Here is a 27,461-nt window from a genome sequence, read left to right as displayed (position 1 = left end):
TTTTTTTTTTTTTTTTTTTTTTTACAGACAGGGTTTCACTATGATGGCCAGGATGGTCTCTGTCTCTTGACCTTGTGATCCGCCTGCCTCAGCCTCCCAAAGTGCTGGGAATAGAGGCATGAGCCACCGCACCCGGCCAACAATTATTCTTATTAACTATTTTCTTAAGGGCTATGTCTTATCTTATAAAGTAAAACTAACAAAGCATGCCTTCAACTCATGTTTTTATTTCTGCACAAACATGTTTCTTGTTTAGTATATAAGTATAAAAGACTAAGATATCTATAGATTGATTCTACAGAAGTATATGACAGACTAGTAATATAAAATAACATATTTTATCAAGTTATATGTATATCATATCTGAACAACAAGATAATAACTTGCATAACAGTGTGAGTGGTTACAAAAAGAAGTTACCATATATATCATTCAGATTAAATAAGTATTTCCATATTAGTTACCACTGGACATTTACTATCTCTGTGATTTATAGTTAATGTTGTTCCATACATGATGAGTAATGTTATTAAGATGAGCAGCCAAAGATTAAAAAAAAAAAAAGAATTATTGTGGATCTTTAACTGGACTGTATTATATAGCAATGTAAATGTTCATTACCATAATATTTACTAGCTGTGTTCTAGATGGAAATACATATCCTTTCATTATGAACCTAGAAGCCAAGATTTGGAGATTTGCAATTCACTACCTCTGTGACTTTGGACCTGGATCCTTGAGCCTTAGCTTTCCCACAAACGTGAATAAAAATAAACCACTTCATAGAGCTGCTTCAAGAGTCAGATAAAGTAATATATGTGAGAACACTGTGTGAATGAAATTTCTCATAGGATTGTCATTGTTATTAACGCTACTCATTTATTAGTAAGCAACTTCAGGAATACAGTATTAATATATTACTTTCACTTGGTGTTTTACTGTTTTTCAACACATTAGAAATGACTATCTAAACCAATTAGATTGGATTTAGTGAAGTAAAAAGGTTTACTTTTAATCATCCATCTCTGAATGTCAATTTACTTTTAATTATTGAATATCGGCTCAAAAGGAGAGGTCTCAGACCACAACTGGCATGGATAATGAGAAAGAAAGAAAGGGCAAAGACTATTGGAAAAGCCTGCCATAACGTGATCTAGAATATCATTATGGAAAAGGCAAAAACATTTAAAAAGTTATTAACATTAGATTTCCTTTATCCAACTCAATTTTTTTTGTTATTGCTTTACCTTAGTGGAGGAAAACAAAAGAAGTTTTCAGATAAGTATGGCCATATATTTTTTATAAATATTATATATAAAAGTTATACTTACATACATGATTGGTTGTACTGAGCTTTATATGATAAAAACACACACTAAGAAAAAAACAAAGATTCTCACAGGAACTAAAACCTTGTATCAATAGCTGCCAAAATCATTCACTCTAATCTGTCTTTAATATCAAGAGATCCCTAGATGAAAGACATGCTCATATTATTGAGCACTTGGGGATAGAGAGTCATTTCTATAAATATTTCTTTCCTTTAAGTCCTGTGAATGAATTAAATGAAAAATAGCAGTTATCAGAAGATTTCCTTCCCAGTATAGGGAAGCATCTCATAATGGGATCACCAAGGGTAGTAGGTTCTTGCCCACTGGGCTACAAGTGTGTTAAACTACATAGAAGGCCAGATAGAAGGCAACTTTGGATCAGATTTTGCTTGAGTTGAACGATTCTCTAACAGCTCACCTTCTATCTAGGCTCAAACTAAAAAGGTTCCTCAGTCTCAACACTATTGACATATTAGACCTGATAATTCTTTGTTGTAGGAGCCTGTCCTGTGTGTCACAGAATGTTTAGCTGCATCCCTGTCCTCTACCCAACTGATGCCAAGTAGTACTCCACCCCCTTCCCCTAGCTGTGAAAACTAAAAATGTCTCCAGACACTGCCAAATGTTCTCTGAGAGGTAAAACTACCCTGCCCATTGAGAACCACTGCACTAAAGTACCCATAAGAAACCAGAGATAAAAATTTAAAACCCTGGGCAACAGTGGCCTACATAAGGAGTAAATTTAACTACTATAACACCACCAGAAAAATTAGGAATCTCCCACCTAGACTTGTGTAGAGAAGGATCCATAGAAATACAAAATTTACCTAGTGTCTTCCTTCATATAGAAAGAAGAACTGAACAGATAAAACTAATAATTCATAAAATTATTGTGTCTTTAACTCTTCAAGTGCAAAATTAATCTACTTACCTTTCTTCTCGTAGTTTTCGTACTCGTTCAGCTCTTTCTCGTTTCTCTTGTTCCTCAAGAGCACGCTGTTCTGTTGTATCTTTTTGGATGCGTTCATTTAAGGCATCAAAGTCTCTTGCAATGACATGTAGCAGCCAATAAAGACCTTTTTTAATGGACTTATCAATTTTCTTTCCATACCCCAAGACTGCTGAACATGGTTCCTAAAACAGAAATTTATTTGACTCAAAGATTAAAAGTTCTCCACACAAATCTATTCATAAACCATCAAGAATAATTAATGGCAAATCAAAATTAAGCCATTTAAGTTAACGATATGAAGCATCTGCTTATTTAACTTCCAAAACATACCTTTGCGATGATTATTAACATCATTATTTTACAGATAACATCTGTATGCTATGTGAGATATTATAAAGAAGAGGGTGATAGTGCCAATTACACTATCTGAAGAAAAAATTTAATTGCCATAAGAAAAATACCTCTATTTATGAAAAATGCCAGGAAGTTTTAATTCCTTATTCTAAAATCTGCAGCAGTAAACATCCATAAGACTGACAGTCTAATGTTTTCTGAAACCAAACTAAATTATTAAATCCCCTGATGATCTTCCTTAAGACTGTATGATATCTCTCCTGATAGGATTTTTCTTTCCTTTTTTTGTTTTTTAGAGACAGGGTCTCACTCTGTTGCCCAGGCTGGAGTACAGTGGCTCGATCAGAACTCACTGCAGCCTCAACCTCCCAGGCTCATGGGATCCTCCCACCTCAGCCCCCTTAAGTAACTGGGACTACAAGCACACACAACCACGCCCAGCTAATTTTCCTATTTTTTGTAGAGCTAGAGTCTCACTATGTTGCCCAGGCTGGTCTCAAACTCCCAGGCTCAAGCAATCTGCTCCCAAATGCCAGGCAATGTAATTTTTCCAAATTAATTATGAATTGCTCATATGCTTAAATGTTGTATTTATATTTTTCTTTCCCATTTTACAAAGTTCATACCATGATGTGCTGGCATAGCACACAGATCCTATCAGCAATATCTTAAACAAAAAGCAAATGTGAAGCTTTTTGAAATCATGGAAAGATAGTTTATGGAAATAACAAGGAAACAGACAACAAATATTATGGCATTAAGTTATATCAACAGAAAAGTGAGAGTGTGATTTCATAGGTTACAAAAATTTTTTGAAAAGATTGGTTTTTAACTGCTATCACTTTTATAAAAACCAAGTTATATTGAACTTATTTGAAAGGATAAAGAGTAAAAAAAAATAAAACCTTACTATCTGACACAGGCACTTGTGCTCATTGACCAATTTTTCCAGAGACAGACATTCAATAACATCAGCTTCTCCTAAAGCTCCTTCTTTATCTTGTTTATTTGCCAACCTAAAAGATAAATAAAGTACTTTTATACAGCATACATATAATTAGATGGCAACCTAAAGATATTTTGACCACATTCTTTTAGTTTTTGGGGGTCTGAGTCTCGCTCTGTCACCCAGGCTGGAGTGCAGTGCTACAATCTTGCTCACTGCAACCTTCGCCTCCGGGGTTCAAGTGATTCTCCACTTCAGCCTCCAGAGTAGCTGGGACTATAGGCATGTGCCACTACACCTGGCTAATGTTTTATACTTTTAGTAGACACTGGGTTTCATCCTGTTGGCCAGGCTGCTCTTGAACTCCTGACCTCAAGTGATCTGGCAGCCTCAGCCTCTCAAAGTGCTGGGATTACAGACATGATCCACCATGCCCGGCCTGACCACATTCTTTGATTCCCAAGTTTTTAATCTACTGATTATAGAGCACACCAGTTTCTTAAAATGTTGTAGTGTCAATTTCATCGTTTTTCCTTTACTTATTATTGCTAAAATAGTTTGTGAACACTGGCCTATAAAAGGAAAATCTAAGAAAGAGAAATAATTTGTGAACACTGGCCTATAAAAGGAAAATCTAAGAAAGAGAAGTGTCAAGAAAACTTAACGGATCAATAGGCCAACAGAAAAACTACAAAACAAAAAGAAGAGGACTGATATCCATAGGCCACATCCATAAATGATATTCCTGTCTTCTTAAAACACAATCTGTAACATGTTTTAAATGACCAAATATTCATTCTTTTTAATATTTGAGCTCATCTACAAAATTTTAATGTGTGAATGTGTCCACATAAATTTGCAATTTACTGAAGACCCAAGGCCACCTCTAATTTACTTGGCAAAACACTGAGAATTAAAAAAAAAAAAAAAATTGTATACAGACTAGATACCAACAAAATGAAAAACCAAAATAAGTTCTATAGAAAAACAGGATTTACCACAATATACCACTATTTAATTATATAACTTAGATTAAAAAGTTTAATAAAATACTGCCTTGCTCAAAATTTGAGACTCTTTAGATGAAAACAAAAAACAAAAAACAAAAATTTAAGTAAACAGACTAAGAAATCTAATGACCCCTACCACCTATCTTTAAAAATTATCCAAACTGTGTCATTCTTGCTTACCTTCTACTTTTGCATTTCCCAAGTTACCATTAAATCTACATACCTTCTGTTTCGCTGCCTGAGTCAGATTACTTCACCCAGATATTAAAAAATCATTACCATGATACCACTATTACACCTAACAAAATTAACAGTAAGTCTTCAATATTACTCAGTTTACTCAATATTCTCCAATATCATGTTACAAGTGTGATGTTTAAATTCAGATCCAATATACTTTACACATTACCTATCACTTAACTCTTTTTGAATCTATATTACCTGCCCTCCTGCTACCACCTCCACGACTCTTTTCCTCCCACGACATTTATTTACAAAATAAGTAATTTTTCTTTAGAATTTCCCATGTCTGGGATTTGGCTAATATCTTCCTTATAAACTTATTTAACATACTTATCCTATATTTCCCGTACTTGGTGGTAAGAAAGTGGATGAGTTTCAGATGAAATCTTTATGGCAAGCATATTTCGTAGGTGGTGCTTGTATTTAGGGGGGGCATATAATATCAATTTTATATAATGGCCTATTTTGGTGGTATAAAATTAACCAGTGGATTTACATTCAGCCTGATCCAGCCAAAATAAAGTTCCTCATTAACCTTTCACTTAATGATTTTAGCAGCCATTGATGACCATTGCCTAATTCTTTTATTTTATCGAAGTTTACGAAACAGTGACTTTTTTAGTTCTATATTCCTTCTGCATTTACTAGCAGGATTTTTGCTAAAAATAAGTAGTTCACCAACCACTTGGTGACTCTTAAAATTCGCAGAGAAAAGTCAAGATAAATGTTTGATCCTTTGTCCTTATTTCCTAATTTTAAAAATAATGAATTGATGGTCTAGCAAACTGCAAGGGTGATCAGGTTGATTTTTTTTTAATGCCTATAAATTTAAGGGTTACAAGTGCTGTTTTGTTATGTACATATATTGCATAGTGGTGATATATTGCATAGTGCTGAGGTCTGGGCTTTCAGTGTAACCATAGACTTAATAATGTGTATTGCAGACACTGATTTCTCATCTCTAACTCCCCTTCCACCCTCCCACCCCACCAATCTCCAGTGTCTGAATTCACAGTCCATGTCAATGTGTACACATCATGTAGCTTCCACTTATAAGTGAGAACATGCTATATTTGACTGTTTCCAGATTATTTCACTTTAAAAAATGACCTCCAGCTCCATCTACATTGCTACCAAAGACATGCTTTTTTAAATAGCTGAACAGTATTCCATTGTGTATATGTACAACACACATACACACCACCTTTTTTTTTTTTTTTTTTTGAGATGGAGTCTTGCTGTGTTGCCAGGCTGGAGTGCAGTGGTGCGATCTCAGCTCACTGCAACCTCTGCCTTCCAGGTTCAGGCGATTCTCCTGCCTCAGCTTCCCAAGTAGCTGGGACTACAGGTGTGCACCACCACGCCCCCCTAATTTTTGTATTTTTAGTAGAGACAGGGTTGCACCATGTTGGCCAGGATGGTCTTGATCTCTTGACTTCGTGATCCACCTGCCTTGGCCTCCCAAAGTGCTGCGACTACAGGTGTGAGCCACTGCACCTGGTCCGCATTTTCTTTAATCATCCATTGAAGGACATTTAGGTTGACTCCATATCTTGTCTACCGTGGATAATGCTGTGATAAACATCCAAATGCAGGTATCTCTTCTTGTCTAATCATTTATCTTCCTTTCGACAGATACCCAGTAGTGAGGTTGCTAGATTAAATGGTAGTTATTTTTTTAGTTAAGCAATCTCCATATTGTTTATCATGGCAATTGTTCTAATTTACATTCCAAGTGTATTCTCCACAGTTTTGCAAACCTCTGCTATTTTTTAACCTTTTAATAATAGCTAAAAATTCTTACTGCATGACCTGTGAGATGGTATTTCATTGTGGTTTTAATCTTCATTTCTCTAATGATTAGGGATGTTGAGTATTTTTCCTGTTTGTTGGCCATCTGCATGTCTTCTTTTGAAAAATGACTATTCTTGTCCTTTGCACATTTTTTCATGGGTTTTTTTGGTTTTTGTTCTTGTTGATTTCCTTGTAAATTTTGGATATTAGTCCCCTATAGGGGATGAATAATTTGTAAATATTTTCTCCCATTCTGCAGGCCATTTGCTCCATTGATTACTTCTTTTGCTGTGCAGATGTTTTTAATTAAGTCCCATTTGTCTATTTCTGGTTTTGCTGCTTGCCCTTTTGAGGTCTTAGTCATGAATTATTTGTCTAGACCAATGTCCAGAACAGTTTCACCAAAGTTTTCTTCTAGGATTTTTCAGGTCTTACATTTAAGCCTTTAATCAACCTTGAGTTAATTTTTGTATATGGTGAGAAACAGGGTTCCAGTCTCATTCTTCTGCATATGGCAATCCAATTTTCCCAGCATCACTGTATCCATCATCTGGGTTCTCTACTCTTTTCAATTGACCTCTACATCTATTTTTATACCAGTACCATGCTACTTGGGTTACTATAACCTTGTAGTATAATTTAAAGCCAGATAATATGATGCCTCCAGCTTTATTCCTTTTACTTAGTACTGCTTTGGTTATTTGGACTTTTTGGTGCTTTTTCTTATTTTGAGAGGCATCACTATGAACTTATGTATTTAAAAATATATTTGATGTGTTTCAATTTGTTGCAGTAACAGTTCTTTTTAAGGCTCAAAGGCACCCATTTTGAGGTAGTGGAAGCCTCCTTCAGGTCAGCTCTTGGACCCTTCTGGTACAACTCCAACAGTCTTTGATAGCTTCTTTGTGTTCTACTACGAAACAAGGTTCCAGACTCGGAATCATCCATTTCCCTAAGAAGCCTTATCTTTTCAGTGGTAAATGGCATTTTAAAGACCAAAATCTATGAGTTACATATATATACATACACTTGCCATTGACTTACTACTGCTTCTAGGCCCTTTCAGTGCACAAAGCTGGGAAATACAGTTTTATTACAGAAAAAAAAATCTAATCATGCATTCATGTTGATTTTTGTAAAAACTTGATTTCAAATCCATTATCAAGTTTTTACTTAGCTTTTTAAATCTTGTTTTTGTTTCACTCCAGCCTGGGTGACAGTGAGACCCTGTCTCAAAAAATAAAAAAGAAAAAAACAAAAAAAATAAAAAAAATAATAAAAATATATATATATGGTTCTAAATGCAAAACCATAAAAACAAGATACAATCAGAAGGAACTATGTGCTATCCCTCTGCCTTTTCCTTCCCTTCTCCTATAGGTAACCATTTTCATTCATCTTTTTTTTTATTTCCATTATTTCCTTTTGAAAATATAAACAAGCATATAGAGAAAATGGTATTTTAAGGACCATAATTTGAGCACTATGGATATTCAATGCTACTGGCTGGTTTATGTATTGGTGTATATATGTAATATTTCTATCTACCCTTCCTTTCTTCTTAAAAGTTAGCGTATTATATATATTCTTCTGCAGCACGCTTTTTTTCATAACAGTAAATATTTAAAGTACCCTGAAGCAGTATAACGAAATCTTCTTCATTTTCTATAATTGCAAAATGCTCCCCTTTGAATGTTCCATCATTTACTCAGCCAGCTCTATGCTGAAGGACTTTTGTGCTTCCAGTGTTTTGTTTTTACAAAGAGTGCTATAAAAAAGGTGTGTAAAGGAGTCATTTCTTATTTGGGGTATAGATTTCAGGAAGCAAGACTATTAAAACAAAGAATAAATATATATGTGATTGGCCAGGCGCGGTAGCTCATGCCTGTAATCCCAGCACTTTGGGAGGCCAAGGTGGGTGGATCACCTGAGGTCAGGACTTTGAGACCAGCCTGGCAAACACATTGGAATCCTGTCTCCACTAAAAAATACAAAAAAAATTAGCCAGGCATGGTGGCAGATGCCTGTAATCCCAGCTACTCAGGAGGTTGAGGTAGCAGAATCGCTTGAACCCAGGAAGTGGAGGTTGCAGTGAGCCAAGACTGTGCCCGTATACTCCAGCCTGGGCTACAAGAGTAAGACTCTAACTTAAGAAAAAAAAATTTGAGGCCGGGCGCGGTGGCTCAAGCCTGTAATCCCAGCACTTTGGGAGGCCGAGGCGGGTGGATCACGAGGTCAAGAGATCGAGACCATCCTGGTCAACATGGTGAAACTCCGTCTCTACTAAAAATACAAAAAATTAGCTGGGCATGGTGGCGCTTGCCTGTAATCCCAGCGACTCAGAAGGCTGGGGCAGGAGAACTGCCTGAACCCGGGAGGCGGAGGTTGCGGTGAGCCGAGATCGTGCCATTGCACTACAGCCTGGGTAACAAGAGCAAAACTGCGTCTCAAAAAAAAAAAAAAAAAAAAGAAAAAAAAAATTTGATAGAAACAGCAATGTCCTTCTTCTTGCCCCCAAATAATAAGAATTCAGGTAGAAAAAAACGGGTTCCGAAATTTGGTAGTACGAGAAAGATTTTCGTTTCTAATTCTTCCTATAAACATTTCCCTCTGGTATAAATTAATTCTGAATTGTTATATTGACACAACAAGTGATTTAACATATACTGCTGTATAACTTTAGTTCTATATAAAACTTATTTTAAAAAAAAAATAGTGGCCATAATAAAAAGTAAAATGATTAAAAGTAAAATGGGATGAACGGTTTACAGGCATGAGCTCTTTCCTAGATGTTCCACTTCTGAAATTCTATGATTTTATGAGCTAAGCTCATATGGGATTTCCTAAAATAGGACAAAATTCAACCACTTTAAAGTAAATGGAACATAAAAAGCCTTTCCACTAAGCTTCTTTTCATTCCTATTTAATTCTATATTTTCAGCAAGTTTTGATAACTATAGAAAAGAAAGTAACCTTTGTTTAAATACAAATCCATTTTCTTGGAATATATTACATACATAATGTAGGACTAGATTTGCAGAGCCAGGGCCAAATACTCAATGTAGGCACCTTAACAAGGACTTCCTGTTACCAACTAGCTCCAATGAAAATAACCTTCCTTTAAGGAACAGGCGTCTAACAGGCAGAACCGGATTCTCCAGGTGTGAAGTAAGCAATCTATTTTCACTTGCTATTAACAGCAAACGTACAACTTTATCTCTTATTTGACTTCATTATTTGGCTTTCAATTAACAAGATGAAAACTATACAGAAATTAGCTTGTGATCTGTAAGACAGAGATTTAGATAATTTATTCAAAAACATTACATGAGATGATACTCAGATTTTCTCTCAAAGGCAGGACTCCAACACCGCAGGTGGAAAGTCAACAAAAGGAACAAGACAGAAAGGTAAATGATTCTTTTTTTGCACTTTTTAATATGAAATATCCATAGACTGAAATCTGGTTATACTGTGACATTTAAAAATAGCTTAACCTATAATGAGGGTTACTTGTTTTGCTGAGATTTAGAAAGGGGTACTAGACTGATTTGTTCACATATATTACTGACACACCGACTGGGATTTGGGTATAAAGCTCCTGAAAATAGGCTACTATAATGACAATCAATGTTAGAGAAAAGAAAACTCTTTTAAGTCTCTTAAAAAGTTCTCATTTTAGAAGTACTAGAAAGTCAGATGTAAAAACAAATCGAAACTTCTTTTATAGACAGACTATAAATTAACCATACTACTGTGCTCACTTTACAGAACACGTCTATATGTAACTCTGAAAAGCAGCCTATATCCAAATTTTACACATAAGTATAACCTTAAAAATCTGAGATAAGTTGCTACAGTGGTCTTAATTGCTTCACTGTTGTTTACTGGAATCTTCCCAAATTTTAAAAATTAGAAAATAATCTTGGTGTCAAAGGACTACCATAAAATATCGAAGTACTCACTAACCTTTATAATATTTCAACTTGTACATTAAAAATACTTCAGTTATATCATTTAACATAAATGTTACATTGAATTGATAGTTTGAAAAATTCAAATCATCATCATTTAAACACAACATATGTAGATAAGTTAGATACTTTCAAAGTTATATTTGTTACCATGTTAGAATTTAACAAATATTCCATTTCAAATCAAAATAGTAATGACTTACTTTTACATATATTTTAAAGGTGGACTTGAGAATTGGCCACATAATAGCTAGGGCATATTATTTTCATAGCTATACGGTTTTAAATGTAATATAAAAATCATTTTATGTATGTACAGCTTACTTGAATCAGAAGTAAAAGTTCAAAAATTATACAAGTATTATATTTAAACAAAAATGACCTTCATATTGTTAAACAAGTTAATTCAATAACTTATTTACACTAAATAATAAGTAGAAAAAAGCACTTAAAGTACATTGCAAAAACAGTCAGATAATTCAAAATTAGGCAATATATACAATTGGTAATTTTTTTTAGTCTTTTGAAACTACTATTTTGCCCTCATTTAAGTAGCCAAAGAGGTTAATATTACAATAAGATCCTCTGCTTTCACTTACACTAGAGAAATGTTGCAAGTTGACTCCACATACAAAAGCAAAGAATATTTTATTTTCCCTTAGGTAAAAACTGGTCATATGTCTTGAAATGTTTTGTGTAATCATTATAATAACTATCAAAAGAAATGGCTTACTTTTTAAAAAATCTATACATACATTAAGTATCTATCCCATGGCATATTTCTTAAAGCACTAGGTAATTGTTACTCATATTTCTGTTTCTAGGGATTTTCAGTATCTGTAATAGGGTGGAGAACCTTTTATCTGAGTCGTACCAGTTTACTTTTCTATTTCCCAGAACAAGTTGACAAAGTCGTTAGTGTTATGAGTTAGTGTTCTTTTTTCAAATATCATGTTTAAGCTCACAGATACAGTTCTTGCTCATAAAATTCAAAACTGTATAGCAATGCTGTAAGTTACATACTAAAAGATGATTCATATTTGTATATAACTCTTCCAACATAAGAAAATAAATTTAAAGTACAAAAAATAGTAATCTCATCAATTTCACCTAGTCTAAGCAATTAAATGACTTCACAACTATAAGCCTCGTATTTCATGCTTATATGAACCCTGTCCTTCCAAGTTTTAAATTCTAATATGCTTATTTGTCTCACTTTGCTTAATATTCTAATTGATAAAAATATAAGATCAATAATTTAAATTGGTTACACATATAGTTATGAGTATGCAAATACTTGAAAATGCAATTTATGTACAGCATGTAAACATATTTGAGTACCTATTGTAAGTAAATTTCTGCACAGATGAACAAGGATTTGGGGAAACATTCTAAATTATGTGAATTCTGTCAAGATAAGCAACTATGACTTTCAGTCAAAATGCACAGTTGCAGAAGCTACTCCCTCTTCCAGTAAACATACGGAATTTGATATAACCATAAGTTTAAAAAGACAAATTTTAAAACAAGATCACTAAATTTTAGAGTAAAAAACGGAAGTTTCCAGGTGCCAGAGATGATGAGGAAACACACTTGAAGCCAAAGTGAAGAGCAATAATTAAAGCTAATCCCACTGGGCAAATACTTTACCTTAAAGCTGAGGTTTACAGTTTGTTGCATTATAGGGAATTAAAACTGAGTTTCCCAGATGAAGCAGTTAACTAAGAATAATACAACATGATCTGTATACAAAGACAGAAATAACTCTGTTGACTTGCCCAGGATTATGGCAGGAAGTGAGATATCCACGTAGCCTACAAAAATCACTAGAGAAAAATAAGGCCTATATTATACTAGCTGTGTTACAATGGGCAACTACATTGTGTAGGTAGTGACAAAAAATAGCCTCAATGTATCCATAATTTATCTCATTGGGGAGTTATACAAGAATGATCTTAGTGTCTTGATACAGTATAATATACAAGTTACACTGAAGAATTTCACTAAATATACTTGCCCATCTCCAACAGAGTGGCCACCAGTTAGTGGCCACAGCAAACATAGGAATTTACTCCTGCAAAACTAGAAATAACCTAATAATGTAAGAATCTTTCATATAAATATTCTCCAAATGTTCAAAAGAAATACAGGCATAGGGACTGGGTGCAGTGGCTCATGCCTGTAATCCCAGCACTTTGGAAGGCAGAGGCGGGTGGATCATGAGGTCAAGTGATCCAGATCATCCTGGCCAACATAGTGAAACCCCGTCTCTACTAAAATACAAACACTAGCCAGGCATGGTGGCACGTGCCTGTAGTCCCAGGTACTCAGGAGGCTGAGGCAGGAGAATTGCTTGAACCCGGGATGCAGAGGTTGCAATGAGCTGAGATCGTACCACTGCATTCCAGCCTGGTGCCTGGCAAAAGAGCGAGACTTTGTCTCAAAAAAAAGAAAGAAAGAAATACATGCGCCGGGCGCGGTGGCTCACGCCTGTAATCCCGGCACTTTGGGAGGCCGAGGCGGGTGGATCACGAGGTCAAGTGATCGAGACCATCCTGGTCAATATGGTGAAACCCTGTCTCTACTAAAAATACAAAAAATTAGCTGGGCATGGTGGTGCGTGCCCGTAATCCCAGCTACTCAGGAGGCTGAGGCAGGAGAATTGCCTGAACCCAGGAGGTGGAGGTTGCGGTGAGCCGAGATCGCGCCATTGCACTCCAGCCTGGGTAACATGAGTGAAACTCTGTCTCAAAAAAAAAAAAAAAAAAAAAAAGAAATACATGCATATAGAATCCATAAACAAGACAAGCACAGTGTAAACTTTATAGCTCGCTTTAGTATCATTTACATAATATGCACGTCATGATATATAACACTGAAAGGAAGCCTGATTCTATTTCCATGTTTTGCCTTTAATATCAGTAATGTATAGAGATCTAAAAAAAAGGAGAATATTTTCTTGTTTTTGGCTCATATATTTGTTAAGATTAATAATCTCACACCAGTTAGAATGGTAATCATTAAAAAATCAGGAGACAACAGATGCTGGAGGGGATGTGGAGAAACAGGAATGCTTTTATACTGTTGGCGGGAGGGTAAATTTGTTCAACCATTCCGTAAGACAGTGTGGCAATTCCTCAAGGAGCAAGAAATAGCAATACTATTTGACCCAGCAATCCCAAAAGATTATAAATCATTCTATTATAAAGGCCCATGCACACCTATGTTTACGGCGGTACTATTTACAATAGCAAAGACTTGGAACCAACCCAAATGTCCATCAGTGGTAGACTGGATAAAGAAAATGTGGCTTCTAAATATACAATCATGTCACCTGCAAATAGAGACAATTTGACTTCCTCCTTTCCTAACTGAATTCCCTTTATTTCTTTTTTCTTGCCTGACTGCTGCGGCCATACTGTATTGAATAGGAGTAGTGAGAGAGGGCATCCTTGTCTAGTGCCAGATTTCAAAGGGAATGCTTCCAGTTTTTGCCCATTTAGTATGAAATTAGCTGTGGGTTTGTCATAAATAGCTTTTGTTATTTTGAGATACGTTCCATTGATACCTAGTTTATTGAGAGCTTTTAGCATAAAGGGCTGTGGAGCATTGTCAAAGGCCTTCTCTGCATCTATTGAGATAATCACGTGGTTTTTGTCTTTGGTTCTGTTTGTGTGGTGAATTACATTTATAGACTTGTGTATGTTGAACCAGCCTTGCATCCTCAGGATAAAGCCTACTTGATCATGATGGATAAGCTTTTTGATGTGCTGTTGCAATCAGTTGGCCAGAATTTTATTGAAGATTTTTGCATCTATGTTCAACATGAATATTGGCCTGAAGTTTTCTTTTTTTGTTGAGTCTCTGCTGTGTTTTGGTATCAGGATGATGTTGGTCTCATAAAATGATTTGGGAAGGACTCCCCCTTTTTGGATTGTTTGGAATAGTTTCAGAAGGAGTGGTACCAGCTCCTCTTTGTATGTCTGGTAGAATTCAGCTGTGAACCCATCTGGACCTGGGCTTTTTTTGGTTGGTAGGCGATTAATTGCTGCCTCAACTTCAGCCCTTGTTATTGGTCTATTCAGGGTTTCAACTTCTTCCTGATTTAGGACTGGGAGGGTGCAAATGTCCAGGAATTTACCCATTTCTTCCATGTTAACCGGTTTATGTACACAGAGTTATTTGTAGTAATCTCTGATGGTAGTTTGTATTTCTGTGTAATCTGTGGTGATATCCCCTTTATCGTTTTTTATTGCATCTATTTGATTCTTCTCTCTTTCCTATTAATCTGGCTAGCTGTCTATTTTGTTGATCTTTTCAAAAAACCAGCTCCTGGATTTATTGATTTTCTGAAGGTTTTCTGTGTCTCTATCTCCTTCAGTTCTGCTCTGATCTTAGTTATTTCTTATCTTCTGCTAGCTTTTGATTTTTTTTTTTTTTTAATCTTGCTCCTCTAGCTCTTTCAATTTTGACAATAGAGTGTCAATTTTCAATCTTTCCTTGCTTCTCATGTGGGCATTTATTGCTATAAATTTCCCTCTAGACCAAAATCTCCTTAAACTGAGGCCTCTGTTCTGTTCCATTGGTCATATCTCTGTTTTGGTACCAGTACTATGCTGTTTTGATTACCGTAGCCTTGGAGTATAGTTTGAAATCAGGTAGTGTGATGCCTCCAGCTTTGTTCTTTTTGCTTAGGGCTGTCTTGGCTATGTGGGCTCTCTTTTATTTCCACATGAAGTTTAAGGTGGTTTTTTCCAGGTCTGTGAAGAAGGTCATTGGTAGCTTGATGGGGATAGCACTGAATCTGTAAATAACTTTGGACAGTATGGTCGTTTTCACAATATTGATTATTCCTAACCATGAGCATGGAATGTTTTTCCATCTGTTTGTGTCCTCTTTTAATTCCTTAAGCAGTGGTTCCTAGTTCTCCTTGAGGCAGTTATTTACATCCTTTGTTACTTGTATTCCTGGTATTTTATTCTCTTTGTAGCAATTGTGAATGGCTACAATTGTGAATGGCCAATTCATTCTTGATTTGGCTCTCTTTTAGTCTTTTACTGGTATATAGGAATGCTTGTGATTTCTGCACATTGATTTTGTATCCTGAGGCTTTGCTGAAGTTGCTTATCAGTTTTAGGAGATTTGGGGCTGAGACGATGGGGTCTTCTAAATATACAATCATGTCGTCTGCAAATAGAGACAATTTGACTTCCTCCTTCACTAACTGAATACCCTTTATTTCTTTTTCTTGCCTGACTGCTCTGGCTAGAACTTCCAATACAGTATTGGAATTAATAACTTTTTTTAAAAAAATTAAATGTTATACATTTCTTGATCTATGTGGTAGTTACATGGATGTATTAACTTTGTCAAAAATCATCATACTATACATTTATGTTCTAGGCACTTTCTATATATGTATAAATATGTCAATAAAAAGTTTTCTTAAATATATTCATTTTCTATACCCATTGAAAAAAACTAAAAAATAATTTTAAAAATTATTTGACAAAGGAGATATAGCCATAGTACCTTAAGTGACTCAGATATAAATAACAGTTGAGTAGTCATAATAATGTAAAGACAAAATATTGATTAACCAAAATTTGTGATTTAACTGTATTAAGATGAGGAAGCTGAGGGAAGAATTAAATCCACATCTTCCATAGAAGAAATTCAATATAACAACTGAAACCAAAAAAGCCACCAGGCACAGTGGCTCACGCCTGTAATCCCAGCACTTTGAGAGGCTGAAGTGGGGGAATCACTTGAGGTCAGGAGTTCGAGACCAGCCTAGCCAACATGGTAAAACCCTGTCTCTATTAAAAATACAAAAATCAGCTGAGTGTGGTGGCAAGTGCTTGTAATCCCAGCTACTTGGGAGGCTGAGGCAGGAGAATCGCTTGAACCCAGGAGGAGATTGCAGTGAGCTGAGGTCGCAGCACTGCACTCCAACCTGGGTGACAAGACCGAAACTCTTGTCTCAAACAAAATTAAATAAAACTGAAAAAGCAAAAATACCTACACATGCAAATTACCTAGAAATAGGAGTTTCAAAGCAACATATAGTTAAGGAACTGAAAATGACTCCCTTTATGATTGCCTTTGAGGAATGGTGAATTCAAAAGGGGATACGGTAGGGCAGGCAAATATAGGTCAAACATATATCTTTATAAGGCTGGACATGATTTCACTTATTAACCTGTGCAAATGTATTATTAATTTGAGGGAAAAATAGCATTTTTAAAAAGTTTATGGCTATATTAAATGCAACAGGGTATCTTCAACACTTTGGGGAAGAATTTATTTTAAACATCAATATGGTAATACCAGAGCTTATAGAAGTCATAAATACCACTAAACCAAAAATGAACACTAAGAAGCTATACAAGATAAATTCTTAAACCAACTTACTTTCACATCAAATTTTCTTTATGCTAAAGGGAAGACTAGTTCTTATCGGATGTATATAATAAATCATGAGTGATAATCCTGCTTTCATAAAGTTGCCACATGGTAAAAGGTTTTCCCAATTACTTCCCAATGGTTTTATGTGTCTTTAAGTATCTGTACCAGCACAATCATCAAATATTTTATATAATATTTGGCCGGGCATGGGGGGTCATGCCTGTAATCCCAGCACTTTGGGAGGCTAAGGTGGGCAGATTATTTGAGGTCAGGAGCTTAAGACCAGCCTGGCCAACACAGTGAAACTCTTATCTCTAATAAAAATACAAAAATTAGCTGGGCATGGTGATGGGCACCTGTAATCTCAGACATTCGGGAGGCTGAGGCGGGGAGAATCGCTTTGAACCCAGGAGGTGGAGATTGCAGTGAGCCGAGATTGTGACACTCTGCACTCCAGCCTGGGTGACAGAGCAAGACCCTGTCTGTCTGTCTCTCTCTCTCTCTCTCTCTTATATATATAAAATTTACAATATTAAACAAAAAAGACAAAAACAACTTTTTTAACACCTAAAATTGGCAATTCTTTGTATATTGCCTTCTAATATTCCTCCTGACTAATCTTCCTTTCATAAATGTTCCAGGTTTAGTATCATTACTAGCTTATTTTTTTCCTTGGATCTAAAAAAAAACACACACACACACTAGCTTTGGTTAGCTCTACTCAAGCTAGAGAAACGGTTCCTTGCAGTAGAATACAGACAATAAAAGCATGCAGAGGGAGGGGGTATGGAATCTCTTTCCAGCTTAGAAGTCCCTTATTTGTATAAACTGCACTGACTAAACTTTTTCACCTTGACTACGGCAAATCAGTGGCAAAAACAAAAGATGATCAGCTCTTTGAATTATATATTTAAAATATGTAAAATAGTAGAATGCTCTAAGTGCATTTCAGTAACAAAAACTGGCTCTTAAATGTTTCCCACCAGTACTTAAAATGCTCAGCAATATAGCTACATGACAATAAATATGGTGTATGTTTCTGAATAAACTTTTAGTATCTATAAAACACCTTTTCCTGACAAAAACAGATTTCTCCCTTGTGATCTGGCTCTTTTCCCAACCACTTAACTGACCTAATTGCCTCTTTTCAGAACTTACCCTAGAAGATCTCTCTACCACCACTGAAGAAGCTTCCTCTAGTAAAACTATGCTATACTGTAGTAAAGTTACTATGGTCTCGCAGGCTATACTATAGTAACACATACTCTGCTATAGTAAAGAGTTAAGTCCTTCAATCTAGACTGCCAGAATCTCAATCCCAACTCTACCACTAGCTGACCACATGGTTCAATTACTAAAGCTAAGATCTTAATTTCATTATCTACAAAATAGAGATCATGATAATACTTGTTTTTATAAAAACATACAACACAATTAGAACAGTGCCTGGCACATATTAAGGGCTCCAGTGAATATAAAATATCAAGATTTCAACATAAACACTCAAGTAAACATGAGATTCATCAAGGTGCTGAGAAAGAATAAAGACCGTCTACTTCCTCCTCCCTATATTAAGTCTATGAGGTACTGGAATGAATAAAGACCCTTGATCTCACGGAGTTAATACTGGGAGGAGAAAGTAGACAGTAAGTTAATACAATTAAGTAAAATACATGGTATGTTAAGTAGTGAAAAATGCAAAGAAAAATAAAGCTGGGAAGGGTTGGAGAGTGAAGAAACAGTACAGTCCTCGATAGCGTGACCAAGAACATCCTTACTGAGAGAGTAGCATTTCAGTAAGGACTGGGCTGGGAAAATACGTCATGTACCATATGGGAATGAACACTTCAAGTGGCAAGGCCCTCAGGCCAGATGGTGCTGGATTTGTGTGAGAACCACAAGGACAGTGAGACTGAAGCAGAGGAAGGGAGAGCTGTGGATGAGGTCGGAGGGCTAACAGGAGGGGTGAACTCACAGCGGCGCTCTGAGGGCTCTAGTTTTTCCTCTGGAAGATAATGCCAAAGAAGGATTTTAGGCACCGGAATGACATGATGTGACCTACATTTTAACTGTGAATGCTGTTAATAGAAGAGCTAAGGTTTGTGGTGGGGGCAGGATGGGGGTGGCTGCTGCAGAAAGGAACCAAGGAGAACACTTAGGAGACTACCGCAACAATCCAGAAAAAAAACTAACAGGGACCTGAACCAAGGAGGTGGTAGGAGGTGGCGAGATCCAAATACACTGTGAAAGAGACGTTGACAAGATTTGTTATGTTTGCATACGAAGTACAGAAAAAAAAAAGTCGAGAATTACTTCCAGCCAGGCAGGTGGCTTACACCTGCAATCCCAGCACTCAGGGAGGCCAAAGCAGGTAGATCACCTGATGTCACGAGTTTGCAACCAGCCTGGCCAACATGGTGAAACCCCGTCTTTTTTTAAAAAAAAAAAAAAAAAGACTTCTGAGTCTCTGGTCTGAGCAACTGAAAAGATGGAGTTGCCAGAAAAGAGACGGGGCAGTTTATGGATTCACAGGAAGATTATGAGCTCATTTTGGACAGAGGCATTCAAATGCAGCTGTCAGGCAAGTAGTTTTTTATCAGCAACTTAGACTGGAGATACAAATTTGGGTCATCAGCTAGTGAACAGGATTTAATGCCATAAGACTGAAAATTGATGACAGATAAAAATAAGACTAAGCCTAAATTATTCCAATATTTACAGGTGGGGGAGACAAGGAGTGGCCAGAAAAAAGAAAATAGTGATAAAGGAAGAGCCAAAAAGGTAAGAGAAAAAAAGCAGGAGAAATATGTTCCTTCAAAGTGTTTCAAGAAATGATTGTGTTAAGTACTGATGGGTTAAAACCATCCAGTGCTATTGCTTCTAGTTCCAAAAATATATACTGATGGTTCTCATTTACTTCATCTCTATCATTAAAGTCTCTTCTGTGAACTACTCCCACTCCCTCCGCAAAAAACTATTCTCTATATAGAAAGCAACAACATCTTTTAAAAACATAAATCAGAGCCAGGCCTGGTGGCTCATGCCTGTAATCTTAGCACTCTGGAAGGACAAGGCGGGCAGATGGCTTAAGCCCAGGAGTTCAAGACCAGCCTGGACAACATAGGGAGATCCTGTTTCAGCTTAATTTTTTTTTAAATTATATATAAAAATATACATATAAATAAATCATGTCAATATCCTATTTATCTTTCAACTGTCTTCTATTGCACCTGGAATAAAATCTAAACTCCTTACTTTGGCCCTTTATGATCTGGTCCATGCCTACCTTTCTGACTTCATTACTCCCACGTTACTCCTCTCATTCCTTTCTATCTACATTCACTTTGTTCTTATGCAATAACTCTGTTCCTAAAACATATCTGTCTCATTCACTGACTTGGCACCCCAACTCCTACACGTAGAATACACTCCCTTGGCTCTTCATCTGCCTGGCTTCTCAACATTGAGTCTCACAGCTTGAATATCTGCTTAGAGAGACACTGCCTGGTTGTTGTATCAAAAAGTAAAATTATCTCATTTGTCTTTTAAATTGTACATTGTCCTTCCCTCCCTAAATTGTAAATTCCTCAAGGACAGGGATTGTTAAATATATACTACACAGCATTAAGAACTTTACATATAGTAGATTTCAATGATTATTTCACAAAATGCCAGTCTTTCAAAACCAAAGGAATATTACCAGGACATTGGTTTAACCTTTTACCCAAAACAGGCATCATTTCTGTAACATGCCTGAATGATGCCTGGAGTCATCATTAGAGAACATCTTGAAAATCTCCAGTGATGGCAAATTCAACACCTCAGGAAGCAAATCATTTCATCTTGCGGCAGCAATACTTGTTTAAAAAGTCTTCTTTACATTGAATCAAACCTCTTTCCATGTAATTTCTACCCACTGCCCTTTGGAGTTATGCCAAGTAAGTCTAATCCCACTTGTATATACAGACCTTCGTGTTTTAGAAGATAGCTGTATACACGTCCTACATCTTCTCTTTTACACGACAAATATTACCCTTTATTTCAATGAGTATCCATTTGGTATGGTTTTCCATTCTCATCCTTTCCAGGCTAGTTTGTTGATTCCTAATTTATGAATTTCCATCTCAAAATATGCTCAGAAGTTCACACAGTCCCCCTCACCCCAGCAATTTGCTCGGAATAGCATAGACTTGGCAGAGTTTAGTTTATCCAGACATCACACTATTATTTATAAAAGCATAATGACTATTCTGATAGTTCTGATAGAAAGCTTATTAGGCTGGGAGCAGTGGCTCACACCTGTAATCCCAGCACTTTGGGAGGCTGAGGTGGGCAGATCACTTGAGGTCAGGAGTTCAAGACCAGCCTGGACAATATGGTGAAACCCCATGTCTACTAAAAATACAAAAATTAGCCAGGCATGGTGGCAGGTGCCTGTAATCCCAGCCACTCAGGAGGCTGAGGCAGGAGAATCACTTGAACCAGAGAGGCGGAAAGTACAGTGAGCCCAGGTCGAACCATTGCACTCTAGCCTGGGCAACAGAACCAAACTCCTTCTCAAAAAAAAAAAAAGAGCTTAATTAAAATCTCCAATACTTTCATAGACACTATTGTGAACCCAAGGGTCTTCTACTCTGTAGATATGAAGATATTTTTCTTATAATTAGAAATAAATGAAATATTTTACATCTATAAATATTTTATTTTTGGTATGAAGTTCCACACTATTTTAATCTTTGAATCCTTACCCTGTACTTCAACACACTAAAGATCCCTTCAAATTTTGTAGCATCTACACATTTGCTAAGTATGCCTTCTATGACAACATCCAGATTAATGAAAGTATTTCCATAAACACATCAAACACTGAGTCCTACGGCGTAACAGCATGACATTTAGAGACCTTGTATTTTCCAGGTTATATTAATATTATATATGGTCCAATTAGCTATTTATCCTCCCAAGCAGCCTCTTATCTTCAAAACGTCATGAAAGATATTTCTAAAATCAAGATACTCTATGAAAATTGTATTTTATTAACTGCTTTTTATTCCATTCATTTTATATAAATGTATGTCATTACATATTATTTTTATCATTAAATATAAATTATGCACATCAATTTGATTATTATGGATAACTATCAACACAGGATGTGAAAAGTGTCAATATTACTCCCAAAATAAGATTTTATATAAATATATTCTCATATTTATAAAAGTATCACCTAATACAAAGTGATATAATTTTGTTCTAAGACAGTCTGGATATCTTTGCAAAAGAATGCTAAGAATGAGAAATCAGTGTAATCAAACCAGTGTTTTCATATATATGCAATAGGTAAAAAAACAAAAGAAAACACTACGCCAAATAATATGTTTATTCGGATGCTTCAGAAAACTTAAGTTCAACATTATCCATATAGCTTAAAGTTCTCACATAAAATCTGTACTGTCACTATAGTGGTTTTAACTGAATGATGCTTATTTAGCAAAATGAGTATTTTTTAAAATTACATTGGCCAAATTAACTGGAAACAGTATCTTTAGTAAGAAGGGCACTTTTGGCATCTGAAGATTAATCCTTTAAGTTGAAGGTATAGTCAAAAGCATTCTTCATTTAAAAAAAAACCTATCCTATGGCAGACAGTATCGTGACACTAAAGAACTTATTTTTGAGCAACTGTGTCTGCATCACTGCTTTCACAGCTATTTCACACAACTAAATGGCACTCATATGCAAAGTAACTTATAAATTATTTTATACCACCTTCCCTATTTAAATGGTTTTTATGAGGAACCTCTTGTTGATTTTTCTAATAACCTCATTTGAGAAAACTAGACTTTTTGCTGGGATATAGACAGTTATGTGAAGTCAACTGCTCCTGGGTAAAAATACCAAATTTCTACTTGTTCAATACAATCATTTTTGCTTCTTAGGAGGAAAGGGAAGATGAAAGACCGACTTCAAGAACTAAAGCAGAGAACAAAGGAAATTGAACTCTCTAGAGACAGTCGTGAATCAACCGCAGAAACAGAGGAACAAGGGGTATTTCTGCAGCAAGCTGTTATTTATGAAAGAGAGCCTGTAGCTGAGAGACACCTACATGAAATTCAAAAACTACAGGAAAGTATTAACAATTTGACAGACAATGTTCAAAAATTTGGGCAGCAACAGAAAAGTCTGGTGGCTTCAATGAGAAGGTTTAGTCTACTTAAGAGAGAGTCTACCATTACAAAAGAGATAAAAATCCAAGCAGAATACATCAACAGAAGTTTGAATGATTTAGTTAAAGAAGTTAAAAAGTCAGAGGGTGAAAATGGTCCATCATCAGTGGTCACAAGGATACTGAAATTTCAGCACGCTGCAATGTTCCGCCATTTTCAGCAAACTATGTTTATATACAATGACACAATAGCAGCAAAGCAAGAGAAGTGCAAGACATTTATTTTCCGTCAGCTTGAAGTTGCTGGAAAAGACACGACTGAAGAAGAAGTAAATGATATGCTTCATCAAGGAAAATGGGAAGTTTTTAATGAAAGCTTACTTACAGAAATCAGTATCACTAAAGCACAACTTTCAGAGATTGAACAGAGACACAAAGAACTTGTTAATTTAGAGAACCAAATAAAGGATTTAAGGGATCTTTTCATTCAGATCTCTCTTTTAGTAGAGGAACAAGGAGAGAGCATCAACAATATTGAAATGACAGTGAATGATACAAAGGAGTATGTTAACAATACTAAAGAGAAATTTGGACTAGCTGTAAAATACAAAAAAAGAAATCCTTGCAGGGTACTGTGTTGTTGGTGCTGTCCATGCTGTAGCTCAAAATAAAGAAGCTACTTTAAAATTTTTCCAGCATTAGGGTAAAAGATATCTCATATTTCAGTGTCCTGTACTGTTTTTCTTCATCTCAGAGATCCATCCACATGCCTTTCATTACTGCTAAGTCACAATTCTCCCCTTTAACCCTAACCCAATAAAATCACAGAAACTTCTGTAGCTACTTACACAAAACACACATTTATTTAATTAAAGTAAAACAATATGGTTACTGTCAACTTACAAGTTAACTACTGAAAATGAGCTGAAAAATCTTAATTTTCTGGTCAGGTATCAAGCTCTATATTACCCGTTTTTCTCATCTGTTAAGTAGTACCTAGGCAATCCATTTGGCTGATTTGAGAATATTTTGATAGTTAAGAATCATGCTACAACAAATCTAAACCAAACTAGAACCTTTATCAAATCTTTTCTCTTTTTGGAGTGCTGTGGTGTGATCCTGGCTCACTGCAACCTCCACCTCCCAGGATCAAGCGCAATTCTCATGCCTCCGCCTCCCGAATTGCTGGGATTACAGGCGTGAACCACCATACTCGGCTAATTTTTGTATTCTTAGTAGAGAACAGGTTTTGCCATGTTGGCCAGCCTGGTCTCGAGCTCCTGATCTCCAGTAATCTGCTCCCCCTCAGCCTCCCAAAGTGTTGGAATTACAGGCATGAGCTCCTGCCCTTGGCCCTTTATCAAATTTTTTATCCTCAGATGGTAAGTTAACTCAATGCTTGACAGATCAGGGAAAACTCGACCATGTACTTGAAGAATCTAGTTACTGGAGCTGAATACAGCTTAAGGAATAAGAAGGTGAGTTAAGGCACTGCTTTCTTGAACTTGGGTCCATACAGGGCAATGTATTACAAATTGGCAGATAAAATCAAATTAAAGGCAACTGCATTCTTAAATATTTTGCCATGACTTTATGATAATGCTATCCTATACTATGAGTTAGGGATACAGTCTAAATTCACACAGCACAGAGACGGAATTTTGCAACTCACATTCTAGTGGAGAAACCAGGTAACAAATACAAAGATAGTGTTAAGTTCCGAGCAGAGGCTTAAAATGAAAGGGCAATGAGATGAGGTAGAGACAGACTGTCAAGGGGTGTGTCTTTAGGTTGGGTAGTCAATGAAGACCTTTCTGAAATGTGACATTTAAGTGAAGATCTGAGTGAGTACAAGGGAGGATATATTCCCAGCACAGGAAACAAATAGTACAAAGACCCTAAGGAGGGTATGACTTACTCTGTGCAAAGAAAATAACAATCCAGCTAGGGCATAGTTGGAAAAAGGCAGTGAGATACGAGATGAGGTTAAGAAAGGTCAGCAAAGGCTAGATTTAAGGTTTTGTAAGCCAGGGAAAGAAGTCTGAAGTTTACGCAATGTAATCAACACAATGCTCTCAGATTGTTCTAGACCTGATAGTAATATTACATAATTTACACTTGAAAAAGATCATTCTGTCTACTGTATGAAGAATGGGTTAGAATGGATTTGGGAGAGGTGAGTAAAGACAGCACAGAGGTATAGGAAACAAAATTACAGTAGATGGTTAGTGCAGCAGGAAGCAAAGATGGAGGCCTGCACTAGGATAATGGAGCAGGAATAGTAACACTAAAGATGAATAAAGTACTTGCAGTGTCCTAGTCATTGCTCCAGTAATTTCAGAGTGGATGAAGTATGAAGTAGACACTATTATTACAATTTTGCCAATATGAATACTGAAGTGCAACAAAATTAACCTGTTCCAGGTCACAGAAACTGCACATGGTGACCTGGGATATGAACCCAGGCAGTCTGGCTCCAGAACCAGCTCTTAACCAGTCTCTTACTACATACTATATAGTAGTGATGGGGAAAAAATTAGATTCACTTCTGATAGATTTAAAAAGTAGAATTACAGAATACTGATTAGATGATGACGTGACGTACTGAGACGAGAAAAGACATAGATGAAGGTTTCAGAATTGGCCGTGAGAAGGAAATCAAAGATGTTATTTTGGTCAAGAGAATCTGAAATGCCTATAAAATGTCCAAGTGGAGGCTTTTAGGATATTAGCTCTATCACTAGGAGCTCTTGAGATATGTCAGGACTCAAAGTACAGATTTGGGTCATTTGAGCAAACAAATGGTATGTGAGGTGGTATGAAAAGCATGTGGGCCGGGCGCGGTGGCTCAAGCCTGTAATCCCAGCACTTTGGGAGGCCAAGGTGGGTGGATCACGAGGTCAACAGATCGAGACCATCCTGGTCGACATGGTGAAACCCCGTCTCTACTAAAAATACAAAACATTAGCTGGGCATGGTGGTGCGTGCCTGTAATCCCAGCTACTCAGGAGGCTGAGGCAGGAGAATTGCCTGAACCCAGGAGGCAGAGGTTGAGGTGAGCCGAGATCGCGCCATTGCACTCCAGCCTGGGTAACAAGAGCGAAACTCTGTCTCCAAAAAAAAAAAAAAGAAAAAAAGAAAGAAAAAGAAAAGCATGTGGATGTAAAAAACTGGAAGCCCAGAAAAGGGCCTGGGGTATTTCAAAATTTAGACTCAAAGCAGAAGAGGAGTTAATAAAAGAAACTAACAGAAACTGTCAATGATGTATGAGGAAAGACAATGCAAAAGGAGAGTTTAAAGGAAAAATCTAAAGAGACAGTCAACTTTAGGTAAAAGAAGAGCAGTAAAATAGCAATAGATTTGGCAGCACGAAGACAATTACTGACTCCAAGAAGAGCAGTTTCAAGGAATTATAACAGAAGAACAAATGCAGTCTGCTGAGGAAAGAACATGACATGAGGAAACAGAGCAGCCACTACAGGCAATTCTTTCCAGTTTGAATAAGGTACTATAAAAAGTAGTCAATAGCTAGAGAGACATGTAGAGTGAAAGGATTCTACTATACTTCCAGGCAAGAAACAGAAAAGCACATTCTGTTGACAAGAACAATCCAGAGAGAGAAACTCCTCACATAAGAAAGGGGAGGATACTATGCAAGAGCAGAAAGAGGTGGAATCTGAAGCAGAAATGGAGAAGCTGGACTGGGTAGGAAGAGAAATCCTTCTTTCGTACTATAGAAGAAAAGGTGGGGTTTAGGAATAAAAGCACACAGTTGAGTAAATTTACTCAACTATTTCCTTAAAGAACTCAGGCAAAAACTGGAAGCACAGTGAGGTTAAGGGAGAACAGAGAGAGGACAAGGAGGGAAACTGCCATTTTGAGAGAACAACAAACATTCTACGAAAGATATGAAGATAACCACGCAGTTATCACCACTTTAATGTGAGGCCAGCCATCCGTCAGGTGTTACTCATCTATCATGTTTGGCATTTGGGTGCTGGCACATAATGTGTAGATAACTCAGTCTAACCAAGACGGTGGCTTTTCCACATAGGTACAATGAAGGAAAATATGTCAAGAGAGCTTGGGAGTATTTAAAATGACTGAATTTTATATGTAAAATATGTATTTCATAAACACTACAAAATAATTTTTAATTTCTAAAACATCACAAAATTGAAGAGCTTTCTATTGTGTCAATTATCAAGCACTGCTAGAGAAAAAGATGTTTCACATACCTCAGCTTCAAATGATTAAGAAACATTATTAAAAAAAGATAAACT

The 27,461-nt window shown here is 36.3% G+C and overlaps 2 protein-coding genes across 6 annotated transcripts in view; one reads left to right on the top strand and one right to left on the bottom strand.

Moving 5' to 3' along the window:
* The window catches only part of ARL13B (ADP ribosylation factor like GTPase 13B), a 75,088-nt gene that overhangs the window by 13,866 nt on the left and 33,761 nt on the right, over positions 1–27,461 (bottom strand). For all 5 annotated transcript variants that reach the window (XM_032277203.1, XM_032277202.1, XM_032277205.1 and 2 more), the window contains 2 exons: positions 3,548–3,653; positions 2,263–2,465 (listed from right to left, as the gene is read on the bottom strand). In XM_032277203.1, coding sequence (XP_032133094.1) covers positions 2,263–2,465; positions 3,548–3,653 — 309 coding nt within the window. The remainder of the gene's footprint in view (positions 1–2,262; positions 2,466–3,547; positions 3,654–27,461) is intronic.
* STX19 (syntaxin 19) lies at positions 9,764–23,865 on the top strand. The gene is made up of 2 exons (XM_032277208.1): positions 9,764–10,040; positions 22,952–23,865. The coding sequence occupies exon 2, from the start codon at positions 22,965–22,967 to the stop codon at positions 23,847–23,849; it is 885 nt and encodes a 294-aa protein (XP_032133099.1). The 5' UTR covers positions 9,764–10,040; positions 22,952–22,964; the 3' UTR covers positions 23,850–23,865.

Source organism: Sapajus apella, unplaced genomic scaffold (assembly GCF_009761245.1).
Source record: "Sapajus apella isolate SASKATOON/1434 unplaced genomic scaffold, GSC_monkey_1.0 scaffold8, whole genome shotgun sequence".
NCBI classification, from domain to species: domain Eukaryota; kingdom Metazoa; phylum Chordata; class Mammalia; order Primates; family Cebidae; genus Sapajus; species Sapajus apella.
This window is presented reverse-complemented; position numbering and strand designations above follow the sequence as displayed.

Excerpts from the sequence above, each read along its gene's own strand:
- STX19 (XM_032277208.1), top strand. The coding sequence starts at position 22,965 with ATGAAAGACCGACTTCAAGAACTAAAGCAGAGAACAAAGGAAATTGAA.